The sequence below is a fragment of the Coenobita brevimanus genome, chromosome 67 (assembly GCF_032717465.1).
Source record: "Coenobita brevimanus isolate Jiangsu-jjx chromosome 67, ASM3271746v2, whole genome shotgun sequence".
Lineage (NCBI taxonomy): Eukaryota > Metazoa > Arthropoda > Malacostraca > Decapoda > Coenobitidae > Coenobita > Coenobita brevimanus.
Window position 1 is genome coordinate 11,995,239 of NC_137020.1, and position 10,610 is coordinate 12,005,848.

Below are 10,610 nucleotides of genomic sequence, written 5' to 3' on the forward strand. Positions count from 1 at the left end.
GCTAAATAAGCCCGAGTGATTATGCATTTTTAGTGATTATATAGCAATGATGATTATGAACTGTAAATAGTCCTGAACTAATATTGGATTCTAGAGAATTACATGATGAGAGTATATTATATGGATGAAAATGAACACGAGTAATCATTCTTATTGGTTCGAGGCTATGCTAGCCCGAAAAGATAACCCATGATCGTAAAAAGATCCCTGACTTGAGGTCATTGTCGAGCCCAAGAATAACTGACAAAAAGTATGGTACAACAACTCCATACATTGCTTGTATGTATCAAATTGTTTTCGCCTGGTAACAATGGGGGAGGAATGATCATCCAAACCCTAGTTTTAATGTACAATCTTCTTACTACAAAGGGTCATGTAATTAAAAAATGTTTTGTGGAAAATTAGCATAAAATTATTAAAGTAGAGTAAAGTATATATCTTTTCTTATTTTCTTAGTGTACCTAATCAAGGGAATTAAGTCCTGAAGCCTATTCACTCCCCTTCCAATTCAAGATTCCTTCGCTGAGGGAACGACGACCACCTGTGGTACCGACTCAATCTAAGCTCGGCCAAAAACTACAAACACTCCCACAATATTTCTTAAATTACTACAAACTATTATACTAAATCGAGTACCACTTGTATTATCCATGGATGAGTTGATCAGTACCAACAACGGGTAAGAATATAATATCGAGCATTACACTGGATGAAGAATAACGGTGGGGATAGTAAATTTTTACCGTTACACTGGTGAATACCGGTGATAATAAAATTTTTTAAGCATTACAAGTACGTAAAAGAATGTGTAACCTGTCAGCGATTCAAAGGCAAAGCTGGACTACAACAGCAGTAAAAAGAGTTTCCACCTGTGGATAAACCACTTGAAAGAATCAATATAGATTTGACAGATATGACTGCTGGAGTACAGGGCTATCGCTACGTGATGACACTGATTGATCACTACTCTAGGTATGTTAAATTCTATCCTCTTAAAACAAAACATACACACACGATAGTACACAACCTAGGGCAGTTTATGGCAGACTATGGCACTCCAAGAGGGGTTATGGTGGACAACGGGGGAGAGTTCTGCAGTCGGGAGTTCCAGGAGTCCTGCAGGAGGCGGAATGTTACAAACTGGTATATCACGCCGTATCATCCTCAGAGTAATGGGATGTTTGAAAGGATGCACCGCACCTTCAAGAGTGTGCTGGCCTGTTTGAGTAATGGGCATCCTCTCCGCTGGCCTGAACTCCTGCAACCAACCCAGGTCATGATGAATCAGGCCTGGCACTCCTCTACGGGACACCAACCCTATTTCGCATTTTTCTCTCGCTACCTGCCTAGAATTGTTAGTGCTTCCTTGCCCTGTGTTGATGGTGAAGAGGACGAGTTGGCTGTTGCTCACGAATTAATTAAACAAACCCATGAGAAAATGACCAGAAAGTACAGAAGTGTGGCGAACCGCCGGCGTAAGAATCAGTCGGTAGGAGTTCGCAGTCTGGTATGGATAAAACGGGAGACACCTATCCCAGGGACATGTCGAAAGTTGAACGTGAAATGGGATGGGCCTTACCGAGTAGTGCAAGTACTATTGGACGGGGGAGGATATGTGTTAGAAAATGTGTTCACTGGAAACAAAGTACAAAGGGCAGTGGACAAAGTGAAGCCGTACAGTGGTAGTGAGGAGTGGTTATTGGGTCCTCTTGAGAAGGAGTTTACCCCGTGTCCCGAGGATGAGAATCTACCTCTTCAAACTAGGAGGCCTCCCCGGAGGTTGATTGAAGAATGTTAGTGATGAATTGTGGTGGAAAGTTGTGTTCCGAGACAGCAAAGGTTGGTGTGTGAAACCAGACCATGTGAGAGTCAACCGCCAGAGGTGATATGAAAAGAAAAAATATCAAACCCAGAGTTAGATCAAAGAAAGAGTAGACCTTGTGCTGAAGTGGGGACAAGTGCTTTAATTCGAGGGGGAAAGCGCTCATCCCTCAACTTACAGTCAGCACGGTTCGTGGTGAAGGGAGGTCACTTCAGGACGTAGCAAGCGCTAGTCAGTACGCCGGGTGGAGGGCTGGAAACACATGGTTGAATGAATGTGAGGAATAAACGAAGGTGTGTTTGAGGGAGTAATGTGGAAGCGCCCCCAGGACTATCTTGCTATCGAGAGTGCCAATCATAACCCAGGTGGGTGGATAACCTTGACCCGGACAGGAGACTGGCTGGGGCACTGATATCTTCACCAAAAGAAAAATGGGGAAAGAGAGAGATGTGACAGGTGAAACAACCCCCAAGGGTATGTGGTTGGTGTTACGTGTGGGCCGAAAGAGCGCCACTTATGAGGGGATGAAGGAGTTGTCATGTTGAGAGTGTTACGAAGAAATTAAAGTCTATTCAGAGTAAAAGGTGATGGCGCTTGACTAGTAATATCTGTCTCGTTGGCACACCTCCCTTGGTTAGTGATCTGCTGTGTGTTATGGAGTGGACAGGGGAAAATTTAGCTTCCGGAGGGGGAGAGCCGTGTAATGCCACGAGAGTCAAAACATGGGAGAGGCATGTAAGTTAAGGCTTCAGTACGTAAGCTATACATTTGTATTTACTCTAATCCATTCTAGGCTTAAGGTATAGAAACATGCTTGTACCTAGTAGTTGATACATATTCTTTTTATTATCATTTCTGTAGCTTTAAGATCATAAAGCTCATTTATGCTGTGCTAGTCTTTAAGAATATTTGTACATGTTTTAGGTGAATTTTGCTGGGAGCATACGTGGGGTATTTGAGTGGCGTATCGTCTGTACTCATTTTCTATTAAATCAGATCTGATGTAATCATAGTAAAATCACAATGTTGTCGATTAATATGCTTATAAAAGAAATAATATCGTATAGAGGGGGGAAAGCCGTTAAATTTTTTTAAGTTAGCTAGTGCCCGAGGACGTGACGTAATAGTTGTGTAATGTATTCCTCCGCCGAGAGGATGCTAGCGACCGCTGTTGATTCAATTTACGACTCTGTGTGAGATAATTAGAATCACTAAATTTTCCCTGTCAGATTAAGAGTAAAGAAAATTAATATCTGCATCCGTTTAGAATCAGAAGTTTAGAGTTGTGACCCTCATGAGGTAAAGCAAAAAAAGTACCCTACACGTCATCCAAGTCGCTTAGTTTCCCACATTTTGAAAAGTAACAGGGGGGGTATCAGCCAGCTCCTGACTCACTCTCAAATTTGCCCTTGCACCATGTACAGAGATGCTGTAAGAACGCCACGTCAAAAACTCCCCTCTAACCGCCATATTGTAACTGCCCTAGGAAAAATTCGTTAGGATTTAAATTGTACACTCACCATTTACATAAAAATAGTGAATAGTTCTTTGATTATGTAATAGATGAGGGAAGTATCTTGTGAAAGGAGAAAAGTCGTGATTTTATTTTTTTCTATGGATACATAATGTATAGGGGTGAACTCGGAGAGCACTCTGTCTCCAAGGCAAACTCCCTCGCCTGATGTGCTCGGGGAAAGCCTATGTGCCCACGAGTGTACTGTATGTGTCGAACCTTTTTATGTTAAGTATCACTGATGTTGGGGAGGAGTGAGATCTAAAGAGTAATATCATTTGATGGTTAACTGAAGTATATGTGCGTGTATAAAATTCGTTGTGGAGAAAAATCGGTGAACTGTGAATAAATAAAAGTGTGATTAAATGAGTATAAAAATCTAGAGTTCTCTAAAAAAGTAAAGTTTCATTTCTTAGAGAAAAAGATCAATTGAAGTTGTCATTTATTAGTAAATTGAATAGTATGATGTAATATGATTTAAAGAAAGGAGAGATATTAGTAAAATTTAGCATTTTGAAAAGCTTATTGAGTTTCACTGTCATTCCTCTCTATCTCTCAAATCATGTATAACTTCTTCTCATAACCCTTGTGCCTTGGTGGGAATTGTTTTCGACCCCCGTGCTGAATCGGTTTTGGGAGTATAAAGTATTGTTATTGCACTGTCACGCTACCCAAAGTTCTTTTTTTGTTACGCTACTCACGATCAAGCTACCAAATTTCTTTCCTATTAGTAGTTATTGTGAATGGCCAATTTTCCTTGTGTGTGATATTTCATAGAAAAAATTAAAATAATTTTGAATAATTTCGGATCCCAACCGATTCCACAGTTAGTCCAGCAATATCAGGATAAGGGTCGAACGAACCCTAGAGATATAATTGTGGTGCTCATTGTAAGTCAGCCTCAAACAACAACCTCCAATAAAAGGGATCGGGCACCATATATATATATATATATATATATATATATATATATATATATATATATATATATATATATATGTATAAATATATACAGTATGTATGTGTATATATATATATATATATATATATATATATATATATATATATATACACACAGTATATATATATATATATATATATATATATATATATATATATATATACTGTGTGTATATATATATATATATATATATATATATTTATATATATATATATATATATATATATATATATATATTGTGCATATATATATATATATTGTGCATATATATATATATATATACTGTGTGTATATATATATATATATATATATATATATATATATATATATATATATATACACACACACATACATACTGTATATATATATATATATATATATATATATATATATATATATATATATTGTTACATAGCCTATGATTTCATCATCCTTTGTGTAATTCTAACGTACAGTATGCTGCATGTTTGATCACGAGCGTGTTCTACCTCAGTCCCCCCTTCTACCGTTATAGTAGAGTAAGTCGTCCTTTCTGTTGTTCAGAGCAGGATTGTCAACTCTTTGTCCCCTATAGCTTCATTTGCGCGTCCTTCTTACAAGTTGTATCAAGCTCTACCGGCCCCTATATAATGAGCTCAGTCTCTACATTAATTGCCACTTAGATCTACTCCTCATTTTGCTCACATCTCTGTCCTCCCCTGTGCAGTTGTTATTATTGTGAGTGCTCAGGAAGTCTCCAGCCATCTAACTGCCGTGTAATTTGAGTATGAGTGTTATTACATTTTGTTCTTGTACTGTATAGCATAAGGTGTTCATTTGTAGGCCTAGTGAGGTTTTTGTGATTAATGTAAAGTTTGGATGTCAGTCATTATTAATAATATTTTGTATCTGTAATAATATATCTTGCATTCACAGAGTATTATCTGGTATTTTCATTTTATCAGGGCTGACTTAGATAAATTTACTCTTGCTAATTTCGTGTTAATAGAGGCTATTGCAGTTAACCATATATTTAACCTATTTTTTGTCATTACATTATCCTTATGAGTCCTGAATGTTTTGTTGTTAGTTTGAGCATTAAACTTTAACTTGTAATTTTACCTAACTCTTTTGTTTTGAACCTGGAACTTTGCGGGACAGTTTTCTCTGTTCCGTAACATAAATTTGGCGACCTCTTATCAGGATATTCAGGATATTATCATAAGGATATTGCTTTATATTTTGTGACTGTGATTTATTCATGATGTCTACTATTACTACGCTTGATGAAGCCAAAGATTTTTTGTCAAATGTGTAAACAGTGTGTGATGTAGAAAACAGAACAAAGAATGAACTTAAGCTTGTTGCTCAACAATTGGGAATTGCTGTTCGCTCTCATCATTCTAAAGATCAAATTGTTGACATGATTAATGAAAGCTTGTTTAATGTAACTCCTCCAAATGAGCTAACGCAGATTGAATTAGCTAAGTTATAGCTAGCCCTGCAGGAGGCTCGTGTTAAGGAGGCTGAATTTCAGGCAAATGCTAAGGAGGCTGAGTTTCAGGCACGTGCTAAGGAGGCTGAGTCTCAGGCTCGTATTCAGGAGGCACAAATTGAAATTGCTAGGATTCAGGCAGACCATGAGTATCGCATGAAACAAGGTGGAACTGGATCATCTAGCTCTGATGATTTTGATGAGGCTAAAAATGTTAAACTTGTCCCTCCTTTTAATGAATCTGATTTAACTAAGTATTTTCAGTTGTTTGAGAGGGTAGCTACAGGTTTTAATTGGCCCAAAAAGTATTGGCCAGTACTCCTTCAAACTGTTCTCACCGGTAAAGCTCAAGTAACTTATGCTTCTTTGCCTCAGGATCAATCTGATAATTATGATGTAGTTAAGAGCTTGATTCTTAAGGCCTATGAGCTTGTTCCTGAAGCCTATAGAGTAAAATTTAGGACAGCTTATAAGCAAGATAAGGAATCCCATGTTGAGTATGCAAAAATCAAAGAAGATCTGTTAGAGCAGTGGTTAAATTCTAAGAATGTGGATTCTGATATTGACAAATTTAAGCAGATGATTTTGCTGGAGGACTTCAAAAGGTGTGTTAATAAAGATGTAAGCCTATATCTTGATGAGAGAAGAATAGATAATTTGTCTGATGCTGCAGTTTTAGCTGATGAATATGTTCTCACTCACAAGAGATATTCTAAAGAAAAAGGGAAAGCTGAGAGTAAGTACGTTGCCTCTACTCAGAGTACAGGTAACAGGAAAGAGAATAAAGATGATGTTTCTCAGGAAGTAAATACCAGCTTCACCTCTAGATTTCAGAAAAGTAAATGTACTTATTGTAGTAAGCTTGGTCATACTACGGAGAAATGTTTCAGGAGACAGCGTGATGTGAACAAAAAGGAGTCTTTAAATATTCAGTCAATTGGTCTAGTGTCCACTCTTGAGAGTACCCAGAATTCTTTAACTGAGTTAACTGAACCTGCTTTGAGGGGTAAAATAAATTCTTATGATGGAGCTCCTCTTTTGAGCAGTAACGTGGGTGACACTCTCAAGAGTTCATGTGTTAATTTCCTGTTTGATGGTTTTGTCAGTCCTCTGGACAGTAATGACAGGAAATCAGTTAAAATATATCGTGTTACAGGTGCTTGCCAATCCCTTATGCTGACCAGTGTTCTAGGCTCTAATGTTAATTCCTCTGATGAAACTGTAATCTTACAAGGTGTAGGGAATAATTACTTCTCTGTCCCTCTGTGCAGAGTGAATTTAGAGTCTGGTTTTGTTAATGGTTCCGTTATGGTTGGGTTGGTTGAGACACTCCCAATGTCAGGTGTAACTTTCTTACTTGGAAATGATATTGGTGGAAGTCAAGTGTGTCCAGCTCCTCAGTTGTCTAGTGAGCCAGTGGCTGTGTCCCAGGATTGTGATGTCCCTGATGTGTTCTCTGCATGTGCTGTCACTAGGGCTAAGTCTAAAGTTACTGGTGACTTAGAGGATAATGATGATGATGATGTTATCCTAGCTGACACTTTTCTTGCTAATTTGGACCACTCACCAGATGAGGCAGTACCCCGTAGTGTTGATAATTTGTCTCGTCAAGAGTTGGTTGAGTTGCAGGTTGCTGACCCTGAGTTGAAAGGTCTAGCTAACTCTGCTTGCAGTGAGGAAGAGTCAGCTGGTGCTTCTACTTGTTATTATATAAAGTCAGGAGTACTTATGAGGAAGTGGAGACCCCCAACAGCATCAGCCGACTGTGAGTGGGAGGTTGTACATCAAGTTGTCATCGCTAGTGTTTGTAGGCAGGACATCATTAGAGTGGCTCATGATTCCAGTTTGGCGGGACACCTTGGAGTGAGGAAGACTGTGGCACGCATTTTGAAACACTTCTACTGGCCAGGTATCTTCAGGGATGTTTCCTGGTATTGTAAGTCTTGTCACACCTGTCAAGTTGTGGGGAAGTGTAATCAGACCGAAAAGGTTGCACCTCTAGTTCCCATTCCTCCTTTTGAGGCGCCATTCACCCGTGTGTTGGTGGATATTGTGGGCCCTCTTCCTAAGACTTCTTCAGGATTTACTTATGTGTTGACCCTGACTGATATGGCTACTCGTTATCCTGAAGCCATTCCACTTAGAAATATCTCAGCAAAGAACGTGGTTAAGGAAATGCTAGGGTTCTTCACAAAGTTTGGTCTGCCCAAGGAGGTACAGTCCGACCGGGGAAGTAATTTCATGTCAAATGTTTTCAAGCAGTCTCTGAAAGAGTTGGGCATCACCCAGATCACGTCTTCAGTTTACCATCCCCAGACCCAAGGAGCGTTGGAGAGATATCATCAAACACTCATATCGATGCTCAAGAAATACTGTTTGGAACATCAGAAAGACTGGGATAAAGGTCTTCCATTCGTTGTATTTGCCGCAAGAGAATCTCCAAATGAATCACTGGGCTTCTCACCCTTTGAACTAGTGTTTGGCCATGAAGTAAGAGGACCCCTTAAGTTACTCAAGGAATGCTGGCTGTCGGAGGAAGATGACGTCAACCTGCTGGAGTATGTGATGAAGTTCAAAGAACGGCTGTCCACTGCTTTACAGCTGGCGAGAGAGAATTTAGGAGCTGCTCAGGAGAAGATGAAGACTTGGTATGATAAGAAGTCCAGGTTACGCCACTTTCAGCCAGGAGATCAGGTTTTGATTCTGCTACCGGTACATGGGCAACCTCTTCAAGCCAAGTTTAGTGGTCCTTATTTCGTGGAGAAGAAACTCAGTGATGTCAACTATGTCATCGCCACACCAGATCGTAGAAAGAACAAGCAACTTTGTCACATCAACATGCTAAAGTTATATCACAGGCGGGACGAAAATAACCCAGTCTGCACTGTAGCTGTTCCACCTGAGTCTGCAAGTGAAGTTCTCCCATGCAGCATGAGCCTGAGTGATAGTTTGGGGAAGAATCCTGATATCATGAATGATCTCCAGACTAAGCTTTCTCATCTACCTCCCGAGGAAAGGCAGGAGTTTTCGGCATTACTTCAGGAGTACCCGCAAGTGTTCCGTGCCACTCCAGGAAGAACCACTGTGTTGATGCATGATGTCGATGTTGGAGACGCAAAGCCAATTAAACTGCCTCCTTACCGTGTGAACCCAATGAAAGTTCCTCTCATCCAGAAGGAGCTTGGCTACCTGTTGGACCACAAGATGATTGAGCCCTGTCAGAGCGAGTGGAGTTTTCCTGTCACTCTAGTCCCTAAGCCAGGTGGGTCACAGCGGCTTTGCATCGACTACAGACGTGTTAATCAGATAACTAAAACAGACATTTACCCTCTCCCTCGTGTGGAAGATTGCATAGACAAGATCGGAAAGGCTAGGTACATAAGTAAGTTTGATTTGTTAAAGGGATACTGGCAAGTACCTATGACTGAATGTGCTAGGGAGATCTCATGTTTTGTAACACTAGGGAAAGACTTTTGCATGTTCTGTAATGCCATATGGTATGAAGAATGCACCAGCCACATTTCAGAAGCTCATGAATGTTGTAACAGAGGGTTTGGCAGGGTGTGTTGTTTATATTGATGATGTATTAATCTTCAGTGACAACTGGAAAGATCACCTATGCCATGTCAGTAAATTTCTTGAGCGTTTGGTTCAGGCTAATCTTGTAGCTAATTTATCAAAGTGTGAGTTTGGTCAAGCTAAAGTTCAGTACCTTGGGTACGTAATTGGTGATGGACATGTTGCACCACCAGGAGCTAAGGTTCAGGTTATAAGTGATCTTCCCAGACCTAAAAGTAGGAAAGAGCTACAAAGATTTTTGGGAATGGTGGGTTATTGCAGGAGATTTGTTCTTAACTTTTCAATTCTTGTATCACCACTTACAGACCTACTGAAAAGGGAGTTAAATTTGTCTGGACCGATAACTGTGAATCCTCTTTCAACAAACTTAAAGCTATCCTAGTAAATCAGCCAGTGCTCGCTACTCCAAATATTGCTAAGCCTTTTAAGATGGCTGTTGATGCAAGTGATACAGGAGCTGGGGCTGTTTTGCTGCAGGATGATGATGAGGGTATTGAACATCCTGTATCTTATTACAGTAAGAAGTTCACTCCACCTCAAAAGAACTACTCAACTATTGAGAAAGAGCTTTTGGCCTTGATTTTGGGTTTACAGCATTTTTCATTTTATTTGTGTTATGGTTTTGACCCCATAGTCATTTATACCGATCATAACCCACTGAAATTCCTTAGTAAGTTTAAAGATAAAAATCAGAGATTGACAAGATGGAGTCTACTTCTTCAGGAGTATTCATTAGACATACAACATGTCAAGGGGAAAGAAAATGTTATTGCAGATTGCTTATCTAGTCTTTAGACAGATTGTTTTAGAGTAATAAGAAATTTCCTTTGTAAATTTGTTTTTCTTTGTGGGGAGGTGTTACATAGCCTATGATTTCATCATCTTTTGTGTAATTCTAACGTACAGTATGCTGCATGTTTGATCACGAGCGTGTTCTACCTCAGTCCCCCCTTCTACCGTTATAGTATAGTAAGTCGTCCTTTCTGTTGTTCAGAGCAGGATTGTCAACTCTTTGTCCCCTATAGCTTCATTTGCGCGTCCTTCTTACAAGTTGTATCAAGCTCTACCGGCCCCTATATAATGAGCTCAGTCTCTACATTAATTGCCACTTAGATCTACTCCTCATTTTGCTCACATCTCTGTCCTCCCCTGTGCAGTTGTTATTATTGTGAGTGCTCAGGAAGTCTCCAGCCATCTAACTGCCGTGTAATTTGAGTATGAGTGTTATTACATTTTGTTCTTGTACTGTATAGCATAAGGT

At 39.5% G+C, this 10,610-nt stretch overlaps 1 protein-coding gene across 1 annotated transcript; it reads left to right on the plus strand.

Annotated features, from left to right (window-relative positions):
* Positions 1–913: 913 nt before the first annotated feature.
* LOC145405549 (KRAB domain-containing protein 2-like) lies at positions 914–1,798 on the plus strand. Its single transcript, XM_080276887.1, has one exon. The coding sequence runs from the start codon at positions 914–916 to the stop codon at positions 1,796–1,798; it is 885 nt and encodes a 294-aa protein (XP_080133013.1).
* Positions 1,799–10,610: the final 8,812 nt, after the last annotated feature.

What these genes read in the sequence shown, in the direction of transcription:
- LOC145405549 (XM_080276887.1), top strand. Translation starts at nt 914, where the DNA reads ATGACTGCTGGAGTACAGGGCTATCGCTACGTGATGACACTGATTGAT.